Source organism: Panthera leo, chromosome A2 (genome assembly GCF_018350215.1).
Source record: "Panthera leo isolate Ple1 chromosome A2, P.leo_Ple1_pat1.1, whole genome shotgun sequence".
In the NCBI taxonomy this organism is placed as follows: Eukaryota; Metazoa; Chordata; class Mammalia; order Carnivora; family Felidae; genus Panthera; species Panthera leo.
In genome coordinates this window covers 18164221-18190860 of record NC_056680.1, presented here as the reverse complement: position 1 = coordinate 18190860, position 26640 = coordinate 18164221, and the positions used below count along the sequence as shown (strand labels likewise).

Genomic DNA, 26640 nt, shown 5'->3' with positions numbered 1-26640 from the left:
TTCATAACTCACAGCAGAATCGAAAGAACAGAGGGTCCTGCTTTGGCATTTCTTTCTTTCTTTTTTTTTTTTTTTTTTTAATATTTATTTATTTTTTGAGAGAGAGAGAGACAGAGTGTGAGCGGGGGAGGGGCAGAGAGAGAGAGGGAGACACAGAATCCAAAGCAGGCTCCAGGCTCTGTGCTGACAGCACAGAGCCCGATGCGGGGCTTGAACTCACAAGCTGTGAGATCATGACCTGAGCCAAAGCCGCTTAACTGACTGAGCCACCCAGGCGCCCCCTGCTTTGGCATTTCAAAATTGGACAGACCCTTCAATGAGAAGGCCATAGTCATAAACATTAATGGAATTCTCTTAACAGGATCTCAACTTTTGAGTTAAAATGACCAAACTTTTCAGCTTAGAGTAATAAAAGATTTCCAGATACAAACCCCTCTGGTCTACAAGCCTCATGCTAACCGCTCAACAGCCACCTGTAGTCAGTTTGAGACGGGTTGGAAGGAGCCCATTGCATGGCTGGGCCCTTTCTTCCCATGTATAAGCAGAGAAAACTAGTATGGAAGGCAGTAGAGACTGGCAGAGGGCAGGGTGAACAGGCATGCAGCGAGGCTCACGGGGGAGAAAAGGCCAGGGCAGTCATAGGCAGAGTCCATCCAAGTCTGTACTTCCTGGGCCTTGGAAAGGGCTGCTGTCATTGCCTGAGGATCCCAGCCACAGGTCATAGGAGGCCCTTGGTCTGGAAACGGGAATAAGAGCAGCTTAGGTTGCCAAAGGTGTTGCGGGCAAATTAAACTCAAACTTTTGTGGGATACATTCCCTTGAAAATAAAGAATGAAAATAAAAATCAAGAACCACTGCTTTCTATAATGGTCCACTCAGAGGTCCCAGTGTCATTTACTGCATTGCTTTGAAAATGGGCAAATTCTGGAAGCCAATCCATCCAGTGAGGATTTTTACTTTCAAACAATAAAGAAAAAGAAAAAGGAAACTAGTCTGAGTAGGGTGGTGTTTATTCAAAATCATTTGGGCGTAGTCTATGGAATAAAAAGATGGTATATGTCTTATCCATTTTATTTTTTATTTTTTTATTTTTTTTTTATTTTTATTTTTTTTTTTTTGGAAAAGAAAACTTTTTATGACTCATCGAGGTATTGGGGAAGGCCCCTTGTGAAGGGTTAGATTTATATCATTAGGGAAGAAAGTTGGGTTTTCCTGATATTGGTATCCCGGGATTCCAAGGGGTGGCAAGTGACCCAGCCCCTGTGAGATGCAGTGTGTGGGGGGGGGGGCAGTACTTTGGAGGGTCAATGGGCCTGGGCTCTCCAGGGCACGCTTGCCAGGTCCAGGCCCCGTGGTCAGGCCAGCGCTTCTGTGACGTGAGGTTCCAGGCCGTAGGCCTTCTGGTGCTGCCCGAGGGCCCGCGCTACGCACTTTCGCTCCCTAGCGCAGCCCGCAGTCAGGGCAGCCGGAGCAGCCAGGCGATAGGAGGCTAGGAGGCGGAGGCGGCATGAGCTACTACTACCAGCTACCAGTGGTGATCGACAACGGCTCAGGAGTGATTAAGGCGGGCCTGGCTGGGTCGCGGGAGCCCCAGTTCGTCTACCCCAACATTATCGGCCGGGCCAAAGGACAGGGCTGGGTAGCGGAGGGCGCGCTGGAAACGTGTGTAGGTGACCAAGCGCAGGAGCGGAGAAACTCGTTGTCCATCAGGTACCGTCTTCTCACAGCGGGCAGGACCCTGGAATATTCTGTACTGACTCCAGCCTCTAACATGGGCTCATAGATGATCCTTTTCAAGTAATCTGCACCGATGCAGCGGTGAGATACCAGGGAGAGAGCCATTTTATTTTCTTTCTAAAAAATATTCATTTTTGAGAGAGAAAGAGAGGGTGAGAGAGAACGAGTCAGGGAGGGGCAGAAAGGGGAATTGGGGAACAGAGGATCTGAAGCTGGATCTGGGCTCAGTACTGACAGCAGAGAGCCTGATGTGGGGCTCAAACTTATGAACTGTGAGATCATGACCTGAGCCAAAGTCAGAAGCTCAACCGATTGGGCCACCCAGGCACCCTATTTGATTTTCTTAAGTTGTTGGGAGATCAGTTCAATAAACATAATGAAAAAAATATGCTTTAAAAAATTTTTATTTTTTGTTATAAAACAAATATACATATATGTATAACAAAAATTCAAAACTTCTGCAAGATATGAATAGACAGCCAAAGTCTCACATAAGCCTATTGCTCTCTGGAAATAACACGGGGCCCTTAGATGCTCTCATTAGCTTGAAGGGTGGTTGCAAACAGCATAGGGAAAACAGCCAGGAAGAAAAATGGGATTGTGTGGCTTGTATACAGTGGTGCTCTGGGAATTTATTGGGTGCCTGTCACCTCTTTTCATTGGCAGCTTAACATTCTCTGTTTCTCTGTTCACAAGAAGACAGTGTGTCCTGTAATATGTCCACTGGTCAAAACATGCAAGTGCTCTGACAGTAAAACCGGATAAAAATAATTTAAAAAATCCCAAGGCCTGGATAGGTATTGGTCAGGTGTAGGAAATACCGTGAAGACCAAAAATGTTTGGGAGTCTTGCTGCCACAGCAACAGTTCTGTGAGAGCCCTTCTGCCACTCAGTATTCCACGTGGAGGCCAGTCCTCCTTTCACCAAAATCAGCACCCTCCTCCTGATGCCCTATACCCAGGCTGCTGCTCCAGCTCATCACTGTGCTTCACTCCAATAATTTCTCCACGTGCTTCACTCCAATAAATAAGGATGCAATTATCCCTTATGCTTGTCATGGGCAGCACCTGGTACCCAGAACACCAGAGCTACTCCCCCGCCCTGCAACTGTCCTACACTGACCACCCCCCCCCCCCCCCCAGCAGGCCCTCTGAGCCTGAGGGCTCCAATCAGGCTTCAGGGACTTTCTGCTGTTAGCCAGCCCCAGTGTTCTAGAATTTGTCTTTCCAGCTGAGACCAATAAACTATCAGCTGAAGTCAGATTGTGGGCTGGTCAAAAGCCATCATCACTGCTGTCAAAACCCAGATCATAGAGCATATTCTTCCCTGGATCCTTGCACAGAGGAGACTCTGAACTTCCAAGGTTGAGGTCACTGAACCAGCTCATCTGGTGGTCCCCCAGGGAACTTTTAGAAAGCAGGCTGTTGTCTTTGGAAGAATGCCCACTGAGCTGCAAGATGTTCTCCTGTGCTGCCCTCACTATCTTACTGGGCATGACTGTTGCTCTCAGAACAGGGATGACTGGTTTTGTGGGAGTCCTGGAGCCCCACAGATGCAGGGACTGAGCAAAGGGTTCCTGCTGCTCCAGGGGGAGCCTTTGTGGGCCAGAAACTGGAAGCTGAGGATACTTAGAATTGAAAGCACAGGTTTTGCTAGGGGTTTGTTCTTGCTTCCTGGTTAGGAGCCTGCTTCTGCGGGCTTTCCTGGGCTGCTGCTTCTTGCCTTTCCCCCCTCTTTCCATAGTTCTGCCTTTCTGTGCAGTCACCAGCCTTTGTTCACAAGGGGCACACGAAAGCACACCTTCAGCTTGACATTTTTGGCAAGTGTTCTTAATGCTGGATTCAAAGTCCAGGGGTATAAACCTTGAGGCTCCTTGGGAAACCCAGCTCCAGTCACAAGGAACTTTGTGGCCTGGGGAACCAGAGCCATGATTCTCAGGGCTGGTTTTATTAAGAGTCCAATTCTGGCAGTTGGTCTGCACTGCCTTGTCCTTTACTCGCCTGCTTCTTTTGCCGGTTCCAGCGGCCATCAGCACAGCCTCTCCTTGGAGAGCATCACTTTTTGCTCCCTCAGTATAGATAGCAAACTCCCCAGGCTGCAGGGAGCCCATACTAAGATTCCAGACAGCAGGGATGGCCTGAGTCTGCCCCATATCTGGTTCCTCAGAGGCATATCTGTCCTGCCTGGTGAAACTGAGGCTCTGGGCCAGAGGTAGTGAGGTCTGGGAAGTGCTGTCTTTCACATGCCCAGGTACCTGGGGGACTGAAATCAATCTCTTCAGCTCTGCTAGGACGCTGGCCACATTCAGCTGGCCTAGCTGCTCACACAGCTGCTGGAAGTCCTTACTCTGCTGGGCAACTAAAACTTCAAGGTGTTTCAGGTCGGACTTCATTTCTATAAATTCTGCTTGTCTCTAGGGAAAGACAGCGAGAAAGAAAAGAGTTATGGACACTGCAACTCCGAATGCACAGTGAAATGTGCAAACCAACCAAAGGATGTGTTGGCAGAACCACAGCTTGTCTTTTGCTGGGTGCTTTACAGAGGAAGCATGGTAACACTCTGGAGTAGGGCCCCTGGGCCCCACATCATGCTGGAGAACCTTTGAGGAGGAAGTTGGCCTCTACCTTGGTCCATTACAAGAAGTCCTGTCTGGCTTCTGTTCTTGGCTGAAAAAAATTGTAACTTTAAAGGTGTCTCTCTGGGACTTAGTGACAAAGCCAAAAACATACTTGAGGTCTGAAATCATTGTTGCCCTATATGCTAATTTGGATGTAAATTAAAAAAAAATAAAAAATAAAACAGGTTCATCAAAAAATAATTAAAAGTTTTTTTAAAAAACAACATACTTGAGGAAAGAGGTTGGGATCCACACTTACAGCTTCAAATCTCTTCCGTGTCTCGAGGATAACCTGCTCCATGTTGCCTTTGTCATGCACAGTTCCCAACAGCAGATCACTCTGGGCCTGCACAGTCTCTTGCACTAAATACAGAAAAATGACAATTACCTCACCAAGACTATGGCATGCCTCACCCTTCCCGGACCACAGAGTGGAGAGGGAGGAGCTAGAATCTGGCATGGGGCACCTGAGCCTGCTCTGCTAGTGCCCAGAACTCTACCCAGATCAGCCTTGGTGAGGAGAGAAAGCAGAGTAGGGCAGTTCCTCCACTGTCTCTTCTTCCCTCCCTCCCTGAGAACATCCTGCCCAAGGCAGACTCAATCTCAGCACCTCCTGGGGACCCTGAAACCTGCTGCCTAGATGATGGCACCAACCTCCTCCTTGGCCCACCTTCTTGGTCCCATCATCAGAGTATTCTCTCAAGAATGTAGATATGATCATGCATCCTCTGAAACCCTTGCTGAAACTTTCAATGGCACCACACTGGCCACTGGATGAAGTCCAAATCTTTAAATTGGCCATCAAGACCCAAGCTCACTTCCTCTTACCTTCCCTATCCACCTCCACATCTCTGAGCTCTGTTTCCTAAGCAATCTCCCTCTCGCCACTGGCCTTGTGCATGCCATTCCCTTGGCTTGGAATCTATCCTTGCTTCTACCCAGGTCAACTTTACCCATTCCCTTCAGCCACCACCTCAGTGCAACTCATTCCCATTCTTCCTTCTCTCAGGAGTTCCCTCCTTGAAAAATAGCATTTCCTGGCTGGCTTGGGGGCTCCTTCTCTCTGCTGCTGGCACCATGTGTGTGCTCTACCATCACTTATCACCCTCCACTTATGTATCCCCTCTTTTCACTTGGGCTGTAATGAACTTGGTGACCTGAGTGCTAACCATTCAGGACTGATACTGATTCCTCTCTCTGGCATAGAGAGATTTGAAACATACACATACACACACAGTCTTAATAACACATTGTGTTGCAATCAATTATTGTCATCCTCTTCTAAATGGCAGCTCATGTGAAGATGCTCTTAAATTTATTCAACAAATACTTGATGAGTATCTACTATATGCTATAAACTATTGTAAGTTCACATACATCTTAAATGCATAGCAAGTATAATTTACAAATAATCTGGAATAATACACCAGATATTCCTTTTATCTTCTTATATATATAAAGAGTGTTTCAAGATTCTTGACAAAATGTTTTTATTTTAGACGGGTGAAAAACAATTTGGTAACAAGAGAGTACTTAACTCTTCACAATAAATGGAAGGAAAACCAAAGTAACATCTGGTGCTTGAAAAGACAGGATAATAAACTCAAATTAGATCTTACTTGAAAACTTCCCTCACTCTGATAGGTGCTTTTTTAGTTCCCCATGTTTTAATTATTCTGTCTTTTGTCTTCTCTTATCAGCCAAAGGCAGGAATTTACCACATGGTATCTCATAAAGTTTAAGTGATTTACTTAAGAGTTTCTCTTTAAAATAAAACATAATTACCTTCTTAAAAGGAGTCTTACATTTCAGATTTTTAAAAAATGCTTATTTATTTTTGAGAGAGAGAGCACGTATGAGCAGGGGAAGGGCAGAGACAGAGAGAGAGGATCCAAAGCGGGCTCTGCACTGACAGCAGAGAGCCTGATGCAGGGCTCAAACCCACAAACCATGAGATCATAACTTGAGCCAAAGTTGGACACTTAACCAACTGAGCCACCCAGGCATGTGTTCACTTCCTCTCTCTCTCAAAAATAAACATTTAAAAAAAAATTTTTTTTTTTTTTAATTTTTTTTTTCAACGTTTTTTATTTATTTTTGGGACAGAGAGAGACAGAGCATGAACGGGGGAGGGGCAGAGAGAGAGGGAGACACAGAATCGGAAACAGGCTCCAGGCTCCGAGCCATCAGCCCAGAGCCTGACGCGGGGCTCGAACTCACGGACCGCGAGATCGTGACCTGGCTGAAGTCGGACGCTTAACCGACTGCGCCACCCAGGCGCCCCTAAAAAAAATTTTTTAAAAGCATATCAAGGGAAAACATGAGGCTCAAGAAATGTCCATTAAAGGATAGTGTGTGTGGGGGGTACCCAGATAACATAAAGAATCAAGAAGAAGAATAGCATCAAACATCTCAATAACAAAACTAAAACTAGAAGACAATGGAGCCATGCCTTAGAGATTTTAACGGCAAAGAATTTCTCACTTAGGATTCTAGACCCATGTGGAGATAGAAGACATTTTCAAACATGCAATGTATAAAAAAAGTTATCTCCCATATACTTTCTCAGAAAGCTACTAGAAGATGTGTATCACCAAATACAAATGTAAGCCAAAGTCCAGGAAACAAAGGGATCCAAGACTGGGGATGAAAAAATAATTTGATCCTCAAAATGATGGTGAAGAGAAGCCCTAAGACTGGGACCTCAGGAGTAATCTGCCCAGTCTAGAGCTGGAAGACTGAGCTCCAGCCAGGATGTCTCTAATGAGAAAATGAAACAATTCCTGATGTGTTTGAACACATTAATTGGAGATTTACAGTTTTATCTGAAACTTATTATCAGATACTGTGCTAGGAACATGGAAACAGTCTTGAACAAAACTACCTACTCCATACATGAATTCTGCAATTTTGAAAAGGAAAAAATGACAATAAACAAATAAACATGAACATAAATAAGTGAAAAACTGTAATAAATGCTATGATGGAGATTATAATAAAAATAAGAGGGGGGCATCTACTTCAGATAAGATCATCAGAGATGGGGATATTTAAGGTGAAACCAGAAGGATTAAATGGAGCTAGTCCTGCAAAGATTAGGGGAAGGTTGTTCAGACAGAGAAAACAGCAAGTGCAAAGTTCTGAGGCAAGAAAGAGCCTGTTATGACAGAAATAGACAAGCCAGTGTAGTCTTGCAAAGTAACAGTAAGAAATGGTAAATTTTATGTGTACTTTACCACAAGAAAAAAAGTAAGAATTTTTTAGAAAGCAAATGTTCTACTATTTCTCAATACAAAGTTAAATTCCGTATGTCAACCAATTAGAAAAAGGCTGTTTACTTATGTTTCAAGTACTGGATTCCTGTTCCTAAACTCAATCAGTCAAATATTCTTTCAGACATCCTTGCAGATATTTGTAGTAGGAAGCAAATGTAATTATCCTATCCTAGATAAATTCCTAAATAGCAATGTTTCCTAGCAACAGTAAACATCACCAACCACAAAAGCAGAGAACGAGGAAGGCCAGCAAAGTGTTCAATTCTAGATTCAGTACTCAGAAAGCATCTATCTGTGGTCCCGTTCTTTCCTTGTCCCCTAAGAAACCTATGTTTGGGATCCTCTCTTTCACAGGATTTTTTGTATTGAGCTCATTACTTCCAAAGTCTATATATGTATATATATTTTTTCTTTTACAAAGTTAATTTGGGGCGCCTGGGTTGCTCAGTCAGTTAAACATCCAACTCTTGATTTCAGCTCAGGTCATGATCTCAGGGTTCGTGAATTTGAGCCCTGCATCGGGTTCTGTGTGGACAGTGTGGAGCCTACTTGGGACTTTCTCTCTCCCTCTCTCTTTGTTCCTCCCCTACTCCCTCGCTCTCTCAAAATAAATAAACTTTAAAAAAAATTGCTTTTTTTTTTTTAAAGTTTATTTAAGGGGCACCTGGGTGGCACTTGACTATTTATTTATTTTTAAAGCACCTGACTCTCAGTTTTGGCTTGGGTCATGATCTCATAGTTTGTGGGATCAAGTTCCACGTTGGGCTCCCTGCTGACAGCATGGAGCCTGCTTGGAATTCTCTCTCTCCCTCTCTCTCTCTGTACCCCCCCCCCGCCCACTTGCTCACACACACACTCTCTCTCAAAATAAACATTAAAAAAATTTGTTTAGGAAAATAACTTAGTGGTCCCTGAGTGGCTCAGTTGGTTAAGCATCCGACTTCAACTTAGGTCACGATCTCATGGTTCCTGAGTTTGAACCCGCATCAGGCTCTCCACTATCATCAAAGAGCCCGTTTTGGATCCTCTGTCCCCCTCTCTCTCTCTGCCCCTCCCTTGCTCATACTCTCTCTCTCTCTCTCTCTCTCTCTAAAAGTAAACATTAAAAAAAAAACCTCAAACCTGTAACAGTATAAAAAGGCATACAATGAAAAATGACCCATTCTCTTCCATGCAGACCTCGGTTCCACTTCCTAGATTTTAACATTATGAGCACTTTCTGGGATTTTGCATGGATACATTGATACATGTGTATATCCATATATAGATTACAGATTGTGTTTGTGTGTGTATATGTGTGTGTATGAGTGGTTCTTTAGAAGGGGACTCATTTCATTTCTGCTTTGGCTGTAAACATCAGATATTTTTAGCTTTTTATAACAATGCCATTTAAAATCCAGTTCCATATTCTGGACAATAACTGTTTTCTTAGAAAATGACTTTTTTATTCATTTCTATTTTAGTGTTCTGACAAGGGCTCTACTGACATCAGATGAGATTCTGATGCTTTTGCAGTGATGGCCAGTAGTTTTCCTTTTACACACCCCGTAGTTTTGCTTTCCCTGCTGTGCCAGTGAAAGCCTGATGAAAAGTCTGGGAGCCTCCATCTATAAGAAGAGATTCCTCAGTCTCTCATTTTTAGGGGGGATACCCTTCCCAATTTTCACTGACTGGTCACACTCCTCCACAAGATGTGTCCTGGAGTAAACTATGTACACACGAGCAGTACCTTACTGCTATTATTTAACAATGAATAGATATTTCCATTTCAACATAGTTCACAAAGATAGACCTCATTCTTCTTAATGATTATATGTGCTTTGCTTAAGAAGACACTGCTGCACTCCAAAATTATAAAAATGTTGCCCATGCTTTCTTATAGTTTTTTTTTTTTTGTTTTTTTTTTTTTTAATTTGAGAGAGAAAGAGCGTGCATGTGCTTGAGGTGGGGAGAAGGGCAGAGGGAGAGAGAACCGTAAGCAGGCTCCATGCTCAGCAGAGGCTGACACAGGTGTCTATCCCACAGCCCTGGGATCATGACCTGAGCCGAAAACAAGAGTTGGACATTCAACCAACTGAGCCACCCAGGAGCTCCTCTTATAGCTCTTTTTATGACTTAATAATTACACTTAATATATTGATTCATATGGAATTTATTTTTATGTATAGTTATCTATTTTCCAAAAGAGACATTTTCTGATTTTCAGTACAGCCCCTCATTTTTATTTTCCTAATGATCGTATTTTTCAATAGAACCTATACCTATTAGATTGTACTGCTCTCTACTAAGGCTAACTAAACCTAAACCAAAGTAGGATGTGAATGGCCTTGGCAATTCATTCTGTTACTCTCGTTCTTGGTCCTCAGCTAAAGAACAAGAGGAGTTAGATTAGATGCCTTTGAGTGATCCTTCTGGTTGAACAGGCAGACTGTGACTAGGGAAAGATTTCATGACCTCATTCTGTGAAGGCGCCAATTACATAATAGCACAAGAGAGTACTTGCACACAACATCTTTTCTCTTTCCCTTTCCCTTACAAGCCACAGTCAGTGCATACTGAGGGCTGCAGAATGTATTGACTGGCAAATTCAGGGCTTCAGATCAGCTGGACTGGGCCAGACCAGATGATGATAGAGGATTTGTCTGGTTCCTCTTTCAATGACTAACTTCCTGATCCTCATCACTACCTACCAAGAAAGGGAATGACTCTGGACAGACTACTTGTGCTCATTTTCAAGAATGATCTGGCTTTCTAATTAATATGATGCTACACTGTCTGTTACTGTTTTCCCTATCAATGTGGCTCCTTCTCCTAAATCTTACCCTCTAAAAAGGAACCATCAGGGGTGAAGGATTGGGACCCCTATGCCTACTATAAGCCAGACCCAGTTCTAGTCCTCACTCTGCCTTGACCTTGTATTAGGACTTAAGCACTTCCATTTCCCGTACTGGACTAAGAATGTCACATTTTTGCTGCAACGCTCCTTTTGCATTTCACCTAGTTTTAAATGTAGAAAGTGAGAAGAGTACTCTCCCTGGACACTTCCAAATGAGTTATTCTATCATGTTACACAAAGGAAGCATTCCTGATTTGCTTCTGCTCTTTGTCTTGTTACTTCTTGTGAGGATAATAGTCCCAGGCTTCCAGAACTGATTTCCAAACAGATGCACAGTTGCCCTGTGTGGGGAATACCCAGGTTGGAAGCCAGCAGACAGTACAGTGCTTTTTTTGCAGACAGATGGAGATTAATTTCTAAGCCATACAAAGGCATTAATTTTTGTAAATCATGAGCAATCCATCCCAAAGCATTTAAATAAGTTGACTTCAATTTGTTTAAAATAAAAAATAAACACACAGAGAAATGCAAACAAGTGCAGATGCAGTCATCATCTTGCCATTTAGCTGAGAAGCTGTTGGTTCTACAGAGGTGTCCACCTAAGGAGAGCTGTGTTATGGCTCTCTTCTGTTTAGTAAGAGACAGGGCCATGGTTTTATGTAAACATAAATCACTACTTGGCAGAGCATGGGACTTTACAAACCATTAACTATAACTGAAATGGAGAAAGATGCTGTGATTCACTACGGAATAGCTCTCACTGAAACCAAGACAGAAAGAAGAAGAGGCGGTGACTGGAGTATTTCTAACTCCAAAGTGAGCAGAGTCTTTATTTCTAAGTCCTAAGGGAACAATGTCTTTACAGACAGCATAACCAGCAATTCATTTGGGACTCAGGGATGCTGCTGATCCACTTCAGGCAGTGGGATGAGAAATCTGGCAGAGCTAGCCTACCCGGAGGCAGTGGGGTTACTGGGTGGAGGATTAGTGGTTCACAGAGGGCATCTAAGGACCAGGAACATCCCCATACATAGGGGTTCCTACTATCCAGTTCAGTGTGCTCCACATCTCTTCAAGACTAACCTTATGTACCCATCCTCTCATCTGAAATACTGTGAAACCTCACCACTGGCAGAAACTTGGCTAGGGTCAGAAAGTTCAGTTCTCTGCTCACTAGTGCCCTCTGCTGATAACCTCAAACACGAGATACTCACATGTCTTGGCCACAGTCTCCAAACAATCTAAAATAGATTGACTTCTTGAACTGAGATGTTCCTCAGACTTTTCCACAGATGCCTGCAACTAAGAAACCCGAAATTAATAAAAAATTCAGACTGTTGCCTTATTTTACTAACTTGGAGTATTGTCATTTAATGATTAAAAAAAGAGTTAAAATCTTGCTATTCTATTTGAATTAAGGTCAGTGCAATGTAATTATTAAACTTCTTAAAATGTAAAATGTTCTAATTTCTTGACATGTAGCTATACTTACCTTGTGAATGCTTTCTCTGATATGGGAAATGAAGTTGTATAGAGTCTCACTAGAATGAGCAAGAAAAAAAAGAAAATGAATCTTTGTGAAGTACTGAAAATGTACCAGAATTCAATTCCATGAACATGGCAGGCTGTAAAACAGTGCTTAGTTAGAGCTGGGAGACTCAACCCTGAAAAACTTTAGTGTCCAGCTACAAAAAAATTAGAACATAGACTTTTCATGACCATTGCCAAAGCAAACCACTTTTTTCTTTTTAAAATCTACTCTAGGGGCACCTGGGTTGCTCATTTGGTTAAGCATCTGAATCCTGATGTGGGATCAGGTCATGATCTCTCGGTTGTGAGACTGAGTCCCACATCAAGTCCCACATCAAGCCTGGTGCCAGGCTCCGAGCTGATCATGGAGCCTACTTGGGATTCTCTCTCTCCCTCTCTCTCTGCCCCTCCCCCCTCATTCTCTCTCTCTCTCTCTCAATAAATAAATGAACATTTAAACCTGCCAGATACCAAAAAAAGAAGAAGAAGAAAATAAAATTTACTCTATATGTATCTTTAAAAAGGTTAAATATTAGGGGCACCTGGGTGGCTCAGTAGGTTAAGCATCCAACTCTTGGTTTTTAGCTCAGGTCATGATCTCAGTTTCGTGGATTCAAGACCCACATTGGGTTCTGTGCTCTACCCCTCCCCTACTCACACTGTCTCTGTCTCCCTCAAAATACATAAAACTTAAAAAAAATTTTTTTTTGCTAATTTTTTTTTTTAGCAACTCAAGTAATTACTACAGTAAAACAGGCCAGCTTTTATTTTTATAGCAACAATGGCTTCAGAAGATAGTGATTTCTTTCTGGTAGTACAAAATTCCTGGATATATCTTAGTCTAAAGACTATTATTTTGACTGTAAGAATGGGTAGAGACAATTCTGGGAGCAATATTAATTTCTAATGAAAAAGAAACTATTACAATTATTCCTCAAATGAATATCCCACTTTTGAAAAGATTCATACATGGATTATCATTAAAAATTTTACAGATTTTGTTTCTCTAATCTACACAATATAAACACAAACATCAATTTTTAAATCCAAATAGAACTACTATTCGTACCAAGTCTTTTGGATACTCAACCTACTGAGTCAGCCAGGTGCCCCTAATATTTTCCTTTTAAAGTCAGTCTAATTGTTCTATAAAATTTTCATTTTATTTTATTTACTTATCTTTTTTTTTTTTCTGAGAGAGAGAGAGAGAGAGAGAGAGAGCATGAAAGCAGGGGAGAGGGGCAGAGACAGAGTGAAAGAGAATCCTAAGCAGGCTCCATGCCCAGCACAAAGTCCGACACAGGGCTCCTTGCCACAATGCTAGGATCATGACCTGAGCAGAAATCAAGAGTTGGACGCTTAACCAACTGAGTCACCCAGGCCCCCTCACCCCCTGCATCAAATCTCTTAAAAGCAACATATAAAGTGATATGGCAATAGGAGCAATGCTTTAGAAATTTTGAAGAAAAATAATGAACCAATCTAGAATTCTAATTTGCAATCAAGTGTGAGGGGAAAGTAAAGAATTTCAGATATGCAAGGTCTCAAAAAATTACTTAGGTGCCATGCACCTGTTGTCAGGAAGTTTCTGGAATATATGCTCCACCAAATCCAAGGAGTAAACTAAGAAAGAAAAGGATCCAAGTAACAGAGAATCCAACATTGGAGAGAAGAGGTAGGAATGCCTAGGACAATGGTGAAGGGAAGATTCAGAATGACAGCTGCACTGCAGAGCAAGTTCAGATAAGAATTAGGAAGAATGGCTCTGAGAAGAAAATGACACTGAAAGAATTTCTGATGTGTTTGAATATAAAACAAAGAGCTTTTTAAATTTAATTTTATTTTTTATTAAAAAATTTTTTTAATGTTTATTTATTTTTGAGAGAGAGAGAGAGACAGAGACAGAGCATGAGTGGGAAAGGGCAGAGAAAGAGGAGACACAGAATCTGAAGCAGGCTCCACACAGCCCGACATGGGGCTCGAACTCACGGACCATGAGATCATGACCTGAGACAAAGTTGGACACTTAACCAACTGAGCCACCCAGGCACCCCAAACAAGGAGCTTTTTAACTAAAAGTTCTGTGTAGAATTTGGGGAAAGACAGATTCCTACATAGAAAACTCAGCAAAAAAGAAAACAAGACAATTTTTAACATTAGGAAAATATAATCATAATATATATAATTTTTCTAGGCTATCCAGATAAGGATTTAAAGATTGAGAAGTGAGTTAACTGAGGGGCACCCGGGTGGCTCAGTTGGTTAGGCGTCCAACTTCAGCTCAGGTCATGATCTCACGGTCTATGAGTTAGAGCCCCGCATCGGGCTCTGTGCTGACAGCTCAGAGCCTAGAGCCTGTTTCTGATTCTGTGTCTCCCTCTTTCTCTGCCCCTCCCCTGCTCACACTCTGTCTCTCTCTGTCTCAAAAATAAATAAACATTAACAAATTTTTTTTTAAAAAAGAAAAGTAATTTAACTGAAAATGTCCATACAACTATATCGGGATGATGGAAGAGGAGAAGTTTATGATGGAGGAGGCAGAGAAGCAACTTTTTATTCCAGGGTAGCAAGTCATTCTCTGAAGCTGAAAAATCAATAAATGATAATATAAGTTATCTAACATATGCCATAAGATATATGGAGGTTAAGTACTGTCATAGCTAAAAAGGTTGCAATTTGGTTGCAAAAAGGAAAAGGGAATTAGAAGTGGAGAAAGAGGGGTGCCTGGGTGGCTCACATCTGACTCTTGATTTGGGCTCAGGTCATGATCTCATAAGTTCCTGGGTTTGAGCCCCATGTTGGGCTCTGCACTCTCAGTGGGGAGCCTGATTGGGATTTTCTCTCTCCCTTTCTCTCTACCTCTCCCCTGCTCCCTGCTCTTTCTCTCTCTCTCAAAACAAATAAATAAACTTAAAAAAAAAAAGAAATGGATAAAGATAGGCCTGGTGTTTTTCATTATAATCCTAATTATATTTTTAAAAAACTATGTACATGTAATAACTTGATTGAAAAAATACATAAAATTTTAAAGATGTCTAAAGTCTAATAATGCTACCAAAATGCTGCCCATGAAAGCCTCTATTAAATATAATATGTAACGACCTCACTCCTTATTAGTACAATTGGAAACCAGTGTTCCCAACATGAAACTATACTATACAAATTAAATACTGTTTGTATATAATTTTATATTGAAATGTTTTATATATATCTGATAGCTCCCATTACCTTAACTGTTTTTTAATCCTTGATTACACCTTGTCTGAATTGAAATGTCAAGTTCTGATTTATCCAAAGTCCTTAAAAGATGCTTAGTAAACAGAGTAAAAACATTGAGTGCTTGATAATTGAAACTTTCATTAAAAGCTACTGTTCATTTGGAAGCAATTATTATTCTTTACCAAAATAAAATAAAAAATAATGCTCAAAAATAGAGATTTCCCATCTGCCCCAATATTATATATAAGTTCATGGAAGTCAACTGTGACCTAATCTTCTCTCTAGAAAAAGTCAATTGGGGGGGCGCCTGGGTGGCTCAGTCGGTTAAGCGGCCGACTTCAGCTCAGGTCACGATCTCGCGGTCCGTGAGTTCGAGCCCCGCGTCGGGCTCTTGGCTGATGGCTCAGAGCCTGGAGCCTGCTTCCGATTCTGTGTCTCCCTCTCTCTGTGCTCCTCCCCCGTTCATGCTCTGTCTCTCTCTGTCTCAAAAATAAATAAAAAACGTTAAAAAAAATTAAAAAAAAAAATAGAAAAAGTCAATTGGGAAATTCTGTTCATCTGAGCTAAAATGCACATGCACGCACACACACACAACCTATTTTTAAGAATGGAAGGAAGTTCTTTACTGCCCTATGTTGAATTATTTTGCTTTGAAAATCCACTCATTTATTCAACAACTATTTATTGAGCCCTCTTTTATGACAGGTCTTTGGTTATAAGTTTTAGTGATGTGGAGTGAAACTCAACTCCCTACCTTCAAGGAGCTTACCTAGCTAATGTTTTTAATGCAGTTTCAAAATCCATTCAAATTGAATGATCTTTATTTAAAAAAATGATCGAAGCTTATTGAATCAAATATGCTTATTGAGATGTTCAATAACAATGTATTTAAGTAAATTATAGTACATGCAGAGCTGACAGCAACCTCGCATGAAGACATAGCTGTATCAATTGCTTACAGTCAGCATTTGTTCTGAATGGTGAGTGTTCAAGTTGTATTTTTTAAATGTTTATTATTTTTAAGAGAAAGACCTTGAAGGGGGAGGGGCAGAGACAGAGGGGGACAGAGGATCCAAACTGGGCTCTGCGGTGACAGCAGTGAGCCCGATGGGGACTCAAACCCATAAACTGCATGGGGGACTCGAACTCACGAACTGAGAGATTATGACCTGAGCAAAGTCAGACACTCAACTGACTGAGCCATACTGACTGAATAATACTATATTCTTACAATAAAGTAAGCTAAAGAAAAGAAAATGTTAAGAAAATCGTAAGAAAAAATATTTACAATACTGTAATATAAAAATTTGCATATAAGCAGATCTGCACAGTTCACACCTGTGTTGTCCAAAGGTCAACTGTATTTGTCCTTCTGTGTCTGACTTATTTAACATAACATCCTTCAGGTTCATCCATATTGTCACAAGTGACAGAACTTCTTTCTTTTTTAAGGCTGAAGACTATTCCATTATATGTATATACCACTTTTTCTTTATCTGTTCATTCACTGATTGACATTTAGTTTACTCCCATCTCTTGCATATTGTAAATAATGCTGCAATGAATATGGCAGTGCAGATATCTCTTTGAGATACTGGTATAATTCCTTTGGACATATACTTAGAAATGGGGTTGCACCAATTTACATTCCCACCATCAATATATAAGGATTCCCTTTTCTCCACCATCAATATATAAGGATTCCCTTTTCTCCACATCCTTGCCAACACTTATAAACAAACAAACAAACAAACAAACAAACAAACAAATATTTTATAATATTCATCCTGATTGATGTAAGATGATATTTCATTGTGGTTTTGATTTGCAATTCCCTGGTGACTAGTGATGTTGAGCACCTTTTCATACACCTGTTGGCCATTGTATGTCTTCTTTACATATGTGTATATTCAGTTCCTTTGCCCATCTTTTAACTGGGCTATTTGTTTTTACACTATTGAACTGTAGGAGTTCCTTATATATTTATTAACGGTTTATCAGATATATGGTTTACAAATATTTTCTACCATTCCATAGGCCGCCTTTTCATTTTGCTGATTATTTCCTTTGCTGCATAGAAATGTTTTAGTTTGATGTAATCCCACTTGTCTATTTTGGGTTTTGATGATTGTGCTTCTGGTATCATATTCAACAAATCATTCAGAAAGCTAATGTCAAGAAGCTTTGTACCTATGTTTTTCTTCTAGGATTTCTACAACTTCAAGTCTTATGTTTAAGTCTTTAATCCATTTTGAGTTGATTTTTATGCATGGTATAGGATAAAAGTCCTTTTTCATTCTTTTGCATATGGATCCAGTTTTTCCAACACCATTTGTTGAAAAGATTAATATTTCCCCATCATGTATTCTTGGCACTCTCTCATGCTGTATTAAATATTTAAAACATAACCTTTGAAAGGTCTATATGATAGAATACAGTGAAATCATTAGAAATGATTTTGTAGATGAAACAGAAACATAATCGTTAAAGATTACTGAATTTAAAAAGCAGATTGAAAAACAGTCCGTAGGAAATGATACCATTTTTTATTTTTTTAAATACATAAAAATAGAGCAGAGTTATATAAAACGTTGTTAATGGTGGTTCACAGAGTAAGCTGATTCAAAAATCACGCTTGAGAATCTGACAGATGGCAAGATCTCTGCCCAAAATTCCCACTCAGCTTAGATGTGCTCCTTTGGATAGAGTCTTTCCTGACTCTCCCAGTCAGAGGTGGGAGCCAATCCTCATGCCTTCAGAGCATTTGGATGCAGGCTCTACTACACCATTTACAACTTTGTATTTAGAGTAGGAAGTCCAGAGTCTTCATTTTAGGCTGGTTTGTATCTGACTCTATTTTCTGTTTAAGTAGTTCCTCAGGTTAGGGATCCTGGGGAGAAGAGCCTCTTTTTTCCTCTAGAGGTTGAAGTGCCAGGGACTTGCTTTCATAGCCTAGGTTCTTTTCTCACATATAACTTGCAAACAAGGAGTCAGGAGAAAAAGACCGTGAGTTCTCTCTCTAGTGGCTGTGGCTCCAGTAGAAGGAAGATAGAGCTCCAGGGTAATGGTAAAAGTGTACAGGATGACATTGGCTACTACACTGGACAGGAGTGGGCAGCAGAATCTGTACTGGCACAGCAGCTCATCTTTTCATTCTCTTAACAGTGATTGTTGTAGAGCAAGCATTTTAAATTTTGCTTAAAAACAAACAAACAGAGGGGCACCTGGGTGGCTCAGTGGGTTGAGCATCTGACTTCAGCTCAGGTCATGATCTCATGGTTTGTGAGTTCAAGCCCTGCATAGGGTTCTGTGCTGACAGCTCAGAGCCTGGAGCCTGCTTCGGATTCTGTGTCTCCCTTTCTCTCTGCCCTTCCCCCACTCCTGCTCTCTCTGTCTGTCTCTCTCTCTCTCTGCCTCTCAAATAAATGTTAAAAAATTAAAACAACAACAACAACAAACAAACAGAGGCGCTTGGGTGGCTCAGTCAGTTGAGTGTCCGACTCTTGATTTCTGCTCAGATCATGGTCTCGTGGTTCATGGGATCAAGTGTTGCATCAGGCTCCACACTGACAGTGTGAAGCCTACTTGGGATTCTCTCTCTCCCTTTCTCTCTCTGCCCCTCCCCTGCTCACACACACATACTCTCTCAAAGTAAAATAAATAAACATTTAAAAAACAAACAAACAAAACCCCAGGAAACTCAAAGCCAGAACTTTCATACTTTGAATTCAGGTTTCCTTCCCCAATCCACCTGCTACCATTTACTTTTCATAGTCCTCAAAAGCCACATGAACTGTGTTTAGGGCTTTTAGGTGCATTCAGTGGGAGAGATGGGATGGAGTATGCTTACTTTGTCATACCCAGAACCACAACCCATTCAAATATTCTCTTAAAAAATTCCTTTTCCATTGAAATGAACTTATTTCTATTGCTTGCAAACAATAACTCTGGTCTAATTGTATAATTTATCCAACAAATGCCTGTTTTCCTAACCAGACTAAGAACTTCAAAGACAAGTTTGTAGTACTGGGCCCAGCACAGTGTTTATTTAATGAATGAATGAATGAATCTCACTATGGTAATCAACAATTATTGAAAGAACATGGTTATTTTTATAATCTATTTGTCATTCTTAGGTGATTCATTAGTTATGAGACTAATCTGTTTTCTCAAATATTACAGGCAAAAAACAATAATCCGGGTAATGGCCATCCACTGGTGTACCTAGAGTCCTCCTTTAATGGGGAACTGATTCTTTATGCATCCAAAAAGTGGTTCTGGTGAGGATTTCCAGTCACACCTCCCTCCTTTCACCCCTATGACCTAAGCAAGCCTACCAGAAGCCTCCACTAGGATTTTTCAAACTCAAACTATGGAAAAAGAATCCCATTCTTTGTGTTGGTAGGAAGCTGGTCTTTAACAGGAAAGAACAAAGAATAGATGGACAGAGAAGCACAGAAAAGAGATTCTGATTTGATTTCATTTCCTGTCCTTCCCAGATTGGTTAAAAGAGTTAATATATCCTCTGTTTTGTCAAAGGTAGTTTGAGGTGAGTTTTTATTTGTCACCAAAAGAGTTGTAACAAACGCAATCTGAAAGCTTAGGCTTCTTTTGAGCTTTCTTACCCTCATAAGCCCTTTCTATAAGTTTGGGAAAATATGTATTTTCAAAACACAATATGTAAATCCATGTCATATAAGTTTGTAGCATCTCTTATGTTTGAATCCTGCACCATGTCTTATCACTTTCCTGTTTCCATATTTACAGCGGTATGCTTTCTTTCTCTCATTTAAAAATTTCTCAATCCTTTTCACCAGTTTTTTTAAGTAGGCTCCACACCCAACATAGGGTTTGAACTCATGACCTTGAGATCAAGAGTTGCATGTTCTACTGACTAAGTCAGCCAGGTACCCCATTCTCACCACATTTCTGACAAGCACTTATTGACAAAAAAAATCTAAAATCTAGAATCTTGGGTTTTATTTTTGCCAGAATTTATTAAAATTATGATTTTTGTTGCCTACATAATAGTCAATATCTTAAGCTTGACTTTTTTCATGGAGATTCTTCAGAGTCCTCATAATTTGTTCTCTCTGTATAAATGTTATATATATTTTTGCTATCTTGTAAATAATTGTTAACAGAAACTCATTTCACTACAAAAAAAAAAAAGGAAATGATATAGGGAGAGAGAGCGAGAGCAAGGAAGGAAGAAAATATCGAAATAAACTTCACATTTCAAAAAACCTTTTTTAGCTGCAGAAATCTTTTTTTTAAAGTAATCTCTGTTGGGGAACCTGGGTGTCTCAGTTGGTTACGTGTCTGACTTCAGCTCAGGTCATGATCTCACGGTTCGTGGGTTTGAGCCCCATGTCAGGCTCTGTGCTGACAGCTCAGTACCTGGAGCCTGCTTCAGATTCTGTGTCTCCCTCTCTCTCTGCCCCTCCCCAGCCTGGATTCTGTCTCTCTCTCTCTCTCTCTCTCTCTCTCTTTCCAAAAATAAATAAACATTTAAAAAAGTAATAAATAAAAAAAAATCTCTGGGCCCAACATGGGGCTCAAACTCACAACCCCAGGATGAAGGGTCACATGCTCTACCAAATGAGTTGGCCAGCCTACCCCTGCTGCAGAAATCTTAATCAAATAAGATATAATCCCATGCCCACAGGGAAAAAAATTAACACTGATCTATTTGAAGAAGAAAGTGAGTATAGCTTCTCATCTGCAGTACCCTACCATAGCCAAAAGGGGCCTCTGAGAAACTGGTAGGGTCCTAGAGCCTGAATTCCTAGGGGAAAGAAGTCTCTCAATGTCTGGAAAATGTTTATTTACCAATAGAATCAAACACTCCAAATAGAGCATTTTGCTTTTCTCACTAAAGGAAGATAGGTATTCAAGAGAAAGGATACTTAGTCTAAGAAGTCTTTAAGAGGGGCTCCTGGGTGGCTTGGTCTGTTAAGCATCTGACTTTGGCTTAGGTCATGATCTCAGGGTTCATGGGTTTGAGCCCTGCGTTGGGCTCTGTGCTGACAGCTCAGAGCCTAGAGTCTGCTTCAGATTCTGTCTCCCTCTCTCTGCCCCTCCCCCACTCATGCTATCTCTCAAAAAAAAATGTTTAAAAATTAAAAACAAAAGAACTTTTAAAGAAATTCTGGCTCTTTCAACATAAAAATACTAGTGGTGACACTAAGTGATACATCTTCACTGTCACAGAAATAATAAAGTATATCTGTGCTTGAAAGTTATGATTTCATGATATGTAAAGATGTTGCCCTGATAACTTAGTACCCAAAAATGAACAAGTTAATATCCTCAGTGACTTCAACTTATTTATTTACAAATTAATATAGCAGCCCTAATTTATCTCATGTATTTGCTAAGGTAAATGAGTAAATATAAAACTAACAAATAAGGGGTGCCTGAGTAGCTCAGTCGGTTAAGCATCTGACTTCAGCTCAGGTCATGATCTCACAGTTTGTGGGTTTGAGCTCTGCATGGGACTCTGCACTGACAGCTCAGAGCCTGCAGCCTGCTTCAGATTCTGTGTCTCCCTCTCTTTCTTCCCCTCCCCTGCTCCTGCTCTGTCTCTCTCTCTCTCTCAAAAATAAATAAACATTAAAAAAAAAAAACTTAACAAGTTAAGACTGTATGTAAAATTTAGGGTCTATCTTAAAAAATACCAACATGTTGCGGCACCTGGCTGGCTCAGTTGGTGGAGCATGTGACTCAATCTCAGGGTTGTGGGTTAGAGCCCCATGTTGGGTATAGAGATTACTTAAAAATAAAATCTTTTTAAAAAATACCAACATTTCAAAGTGAGAAAATCAGCCTGAATAGCCTGCATCAGCTTTTTAAAGAATTCATGTGCTGTGCTCACTTCAGCAGTACATATACTAAAATTGAAATGATACAGAGATTAGCATGGTCCCTGAACAAGGATGACAGGCAAATTCGTGAAGCATTCCATATTAAAAAAAAAAAAAGAAAGAAAGAAAGAAAAAGGAAAAAAAATTCATGTGCTACATTCTTGACCCTGAAACAACTTTTTTTTTTTAATTTAATTTATTTTTTAAATTTATATCCAAGTTAGCTAGTTAGCATATAGTGCAAAAATGATTTCAGGAGTAGATTCCTTAATGGCCCTTACCCATTTAGGCCATCCCCCCTCCCACAACCCCTCCAGTAACCCTCTGTTTGTTCTCCATATTCAAGAGTCTCTTATGCTTTGTCCCCCTCCCTGTTTTTGTATTATTTTTGTTTCCCTTCCCTTATGTTCATCTGTTTTGTATCTTAAAGTCCTCATATTAGTGAAGTCATATATTTATCTTTCTCTGACTAATTTCACTTAGCATAATACCCTCCAGTTCTATTCACATAGTTGTAAATGGCAAGATTTCTTCTTTTTGATTGCCAAGTAATACTCTATTGTGTGTGTGTGTGTGTGTGTGTGTGTGTGTGTGTGTGTGTGTGTACATCTTCTTTATCCATTCATCCATCGATGGATATTTGGGCTCTTTCCATATTTTGGCTATTGTCGATAGTGCTGCTATAAACATGGGGGTGCATGTGTCCCTTCGAAACAGCACACCTGTATCCCTTGGATAAATACCTAGTAGTGCAATTGCTGGGTCATAGAGTAGTTCTAGTTTTATTTTTTTGAGGAACCTCCATACTGTTTTCCAGAGTAGCTGCACCAGTTTGCATTCTCATCAGCAGTGCAAAAGAGATTCTCCTTCTCCACATCCTTGCCAGCATCTGTTGTTGCCTGAGTTGTTAGTGTTAGCCATTCTGACAGGTGTGAGGTGGTATCTCATTGTGGTTTTGATTTGTATTTCCCTGATGATGAGTGATGTGGAGCATTTTTTCATGTGTCAGTTGGCCATCAGGATGTCTTCTTTGGAGAAGTGTCTATTCATGTCTTTTGCCCATTTCTTCACTGGATTATTTGTTTTTTGGGTGTTGAATTTGAGAAGTTCTTTATAGATTTTGGATACTAACCCTTTATCTGATACATCATTTGTAAATATCTTCTTCCATTCCGTAGGTTGCCTTTTAGTTTTGCTGATTGTTTCCTTTGCTGTGCAGAAGCTTTTTATTTTGATGAGGTCCCAGTAGTTCATTTTTGCTTTTGTTTCCCTTGCTTCCGGAGAAGTGTTAAGTAAGAAGCTGCTGCGGCCAAGGTCAAAGAGATTTTGCCTGTTTTCTCCTCAAGGATTTTGATGGCTTCCTGTCTTACATTTAGGTCTTTCATCCATTTTCAGTTTATTTTTATGTATGGTTAAGAAAGTGGTCCAGGTTCATTTTTCTGCATGTCACTGTCCAGTTTTCCCAGCACCAGTTGTTGAAGAGACTGTTTTTATTCCATTGGATATTCTTTCCTCTTTGTCAAAGATTAGTTAGCCATATGTTTGTGGGTCCATTTCTGGGTTTTCTATTCTGTTCCATTGATCTGAGTGTCTGTTTTTGTGCCAAAAACAACTTTTTAAATTTTTTTTTAACATTTATTTATTTTTGAGACAGAGAGAGAGAGAGAGAGCATGAACAGGGGAGGGTGAGAGAGAGAGAAGGAGACACAGAATCCGAAGCAGGCTCCAGGCTCTGAGGTGTCAGCACAGAGCTCGACGTGGGGCTCGAACCCACAGACCGTGAGATCATGACCTGAGCTGAAGTCGGACGCTTAACCGACTGAGCCACCCAGGCGCCCCCAAAAACAACTTTTTAAAAAAATATATTTTTTAATGTTTGTTTATTTTTGAGAGTCAGTGAGACAGACTGCAAGTGAGGGTAGGGGCAGAGAGAGAGGGAGACACAGAATCTGAAGTAGGCTCCAGGCTCTGAGCTGTCAGCAGAACCTGACATGGGGCTTGAAGTCACAAACCACAAGATCATGATGTGAGCAGAAGTTGGATGCTGAACTGACTGAGCCACCCAGGCACCCCTTAATACATTTTGTTGTTTATTTATTTATTTTGAGAGAGAGAGAGAGAGAGAGAGAGAGAGAGAGAGAGAGAGAACAAGCAGAGGAGGGGCAGAGAGAAGGAAAGACAGAATCCCAAGCAGGCTCCATGCCATCAGCCACAGAGCCCGATGCAGGACTCAAACTCACCAACAGTGAGATCATGGTCTGAGCTAAAATCAAGAGTCAGATGCTTAACTGACTACACCACCCAGGTGCCCAACCATAAAACAACTTTCATCTAATTTCCCAACTGTGATGATCTGAAAAGATAACAAATTAAAGGGCAGAATTTTAGGCAGAATAAACATCATTACTTGAATATTGTATTTCTCTAAGAATTCCTTTTCAGGGGGGCCAGAACTGTGGCAGCCATATTCAAATCTGCCATAAGTCACATTGACAACTAAGAAATAAAGAGCAATTATTAGCTGAGCTATAAAGGCAAGAGTGCTAATATGCTAAAATAGAATTACTTGACTGTTAGTATTCCATTTTGTTTCCTTCAGAAAAGATGAGCTGTCACATCCACTTGAAAGGTTTGCATACCTGTCACATTTGTCTTTTGCCCTTTTCTTTTTCTCCTCAAATTGTTCCAAGAGGCCCTTTGATTTTCCAACTGACAAAGGAAGAGGAAATAAGCCTCTATCATTTGTATTTCCTCCAAATAGCTGGGGTTTTGTCTGGTATTTTGTGAAAATACTTGGTTCACTCTGTTAAATGAAAAAAAAAATCATAGCATTTCATACATGCAAATATTTATAGCATTCACTATTTTCTACATAATATAGTCACATTTAAGTGTAAACAATAACATTAAAAAACAACATGGCATGTAGTATTTCCTTTTTATTCCATATTCATCAGAAAATCATATTAAAGAAACTCTTTTTATTAATAAGGTTTATGCCTTACCAGCACAGAGATATTTAAAATATCAGCTAATTGGAGTGCCTGGCTGGCTCGGTCAGTAGAGCATGTGACTCTTACTCTCGGGGTCATGAATTCAAGCCCAATGTCAGGTGTGGAGCCTACTTTAAAAAATAAATAAAAATAAAATATCAGCTAAGATGGCTTAAAATCAGTTGCACAGGGGTCCCTGGGTGGCTCAGTCAGTTAAGCATCCAGCTCTTGATTTCGGCTCAGGTGATGATCTCACGGTTTGTCAGTTTGAGCCCCACATCAGGCTCTGTGCTGATAGTGTGGAGCCTGCTTGGGATTCTCTCTCTCCCTCCCTCCCTTTCTCTGCCCGTCTTCCGCTTGCTCTCTCTTTCTCTCTCTCTCTCACAAAATAAACTTCGAATAACTTAAAAAAAATCAGTTGCACAAATTTGAAGGCAATAACTGAATTATTTATGCTGTCTCTGAGATATGTTAAAGTTTTCACATTAATAGGTTTAACTCAATTACTGTTGAACTAAATTTAATAAATTTCACATGGACTGGACAGTAGGCATGCTGGCATATGGCAAGCCATTTCCTGCATTTGAGGCAACACTTACTCTGAAACATTCAGGGAGTACATATACTCCTTCATATCACTGGGTACCAATTTTTGTATTGAAATACTTATCTGAGAGCATACTCTACTATCTTAAAGCACTGACTTAATCTTATCCATGGAGTCTCTGTTTGATGCAGGTTAAGTCTGTATATAAAGTTAAATATAGTTTTAAACCAAAATAAATAAATATGTAAAAATATTTCTGACCCACTAAAGAAGACAGGCTGGGCTCAGAAAATTGAGGACTCACGAGACTCTATTCTTGATTCTGGCCCTTATTCATTAACCAAGTCCTCAGAATCCTCATGTCCTTCTTCAAGGAAATAATGTAGCATAGTAGACTAAAATCCACAAAGCATCTAAAGTTTCTTAGGAAAAAATGTCCATATAAAATAAAATTTATGTTACCTTATTCCTATTTTTCTAAAGCTCTTCTTTCTTACGAAATTTTCACAAACAAAAGTATGTCTTAGAAAATGTCATGCAGGGGGCACCTGGGTGGCTTACCTGGTTAAGCATCTGACTTCGGCTCAGGTCAAGATCTCATAGTTTGTGAGTTCGAGGCCCACATCGGGCTCCATGCTGACAGCTCAGAGTCTGCAGCTTGCTTCAGATTGTGTGTCTCTGTCTCTTTCAGTCCCTACCCCACCCACCCCTGTCTGTGTGTGTCTCTCTCTCTCAAAAAATAAATAAACATTAAAAAAAATTTTTTAAAGAAAATATCATGCAATATTTGGCTCCCTCTAAGAGGGTCAAGGTACTGGCAATATTCTATATTGCTTTAGTAATAGAAGAAACTGCAAATAAATATTTTTTTCCATTTCAGACTACCAAATCTGATCCCAAGACTACCGGAGTACTGAATCACCAAACAAGCACAAATCCATTTAGAAGAGTAATCCTTAGAGATGTATAAATCTAAAAAACAATCCAACAGAATAAGTCTTTATAGCTTATCTCCATAAT

The 26640-nt window shown here is 40.4% G+C and overlaps 2 protein-coding genes and 1 non-coding gene across 10 annotated transcripts in view; 2 read left to right on the top strand and 1 right to left on the bottom strand.

Moving 5' to 3' along the window:
* The first annotated feature begins 1311 nt into the window (after positions 1–1311).
* LOC122214332 (actin-related protein T3-like) lies at positions 1312–26559 on the top strand. Of its 2 annotated transcripts, none has more exons than XM_042929344.1 (2): positions 1312–1710; positions 26501–26559. In XM_042929344.1, exons 1-2 carry the CDS (start codon positions 1508–1510, stop codon positions 26535–26537), a joined length of 240 nt encoding a protein of 79 aa, XP_042785278.1. In that variant the 5' UTR covers positions 1312–1507; the 3' UTR covers positions 26538–26559. The 2 variants fall into 2 exon arrangements, with proteins under 2 accessions (XP_042785278.1, XP_042785277.1); XM_042929343.1 differs by lacking the exon at positions 26501–26559 and adding an exon at positions 4155–4527.
* Positions 2880–26640, bottom strand: part of IHO1 (interactor of HORMAD1 1) — a 37187-nt gene continuing 13426 nt past the window's right edge. For all 7 annotated transcript variants that reach the window (XM_042929330.1, XM_042929329.1, XM_042929331.1 and 4 more), the window contains 5 exons: positions 24720–24883; positions 11958–12006; positions 11680–11767; positions 4614–4717; positions 2880–4150 (listed from right to left, as the gene is read on the bottom strand). In XM_042929330.1, coding sequence (XP_042785264.1) covers positions 3011–4150; positions 4614–4717; positions 11680–11767; positions 11958–12006; positions 24720–24883 — 1545 coding nt within the window. In that variant the 3' untranslated portion in view covers positions 2880–3010. The remainder of the gene's footprint in view (positions 4151–4613; positions 4718–11679; positions 11768–11957; positions 12007–24719; positions 24884–26640) is intronic.
* On the top strand, positions 22084–22187 carry LOC122214634. The gene has a single exon (XR_006200014.1). It is a non-coding gene; the product is annotated as a U6 spliceosomal RNA (small nuclear RNA).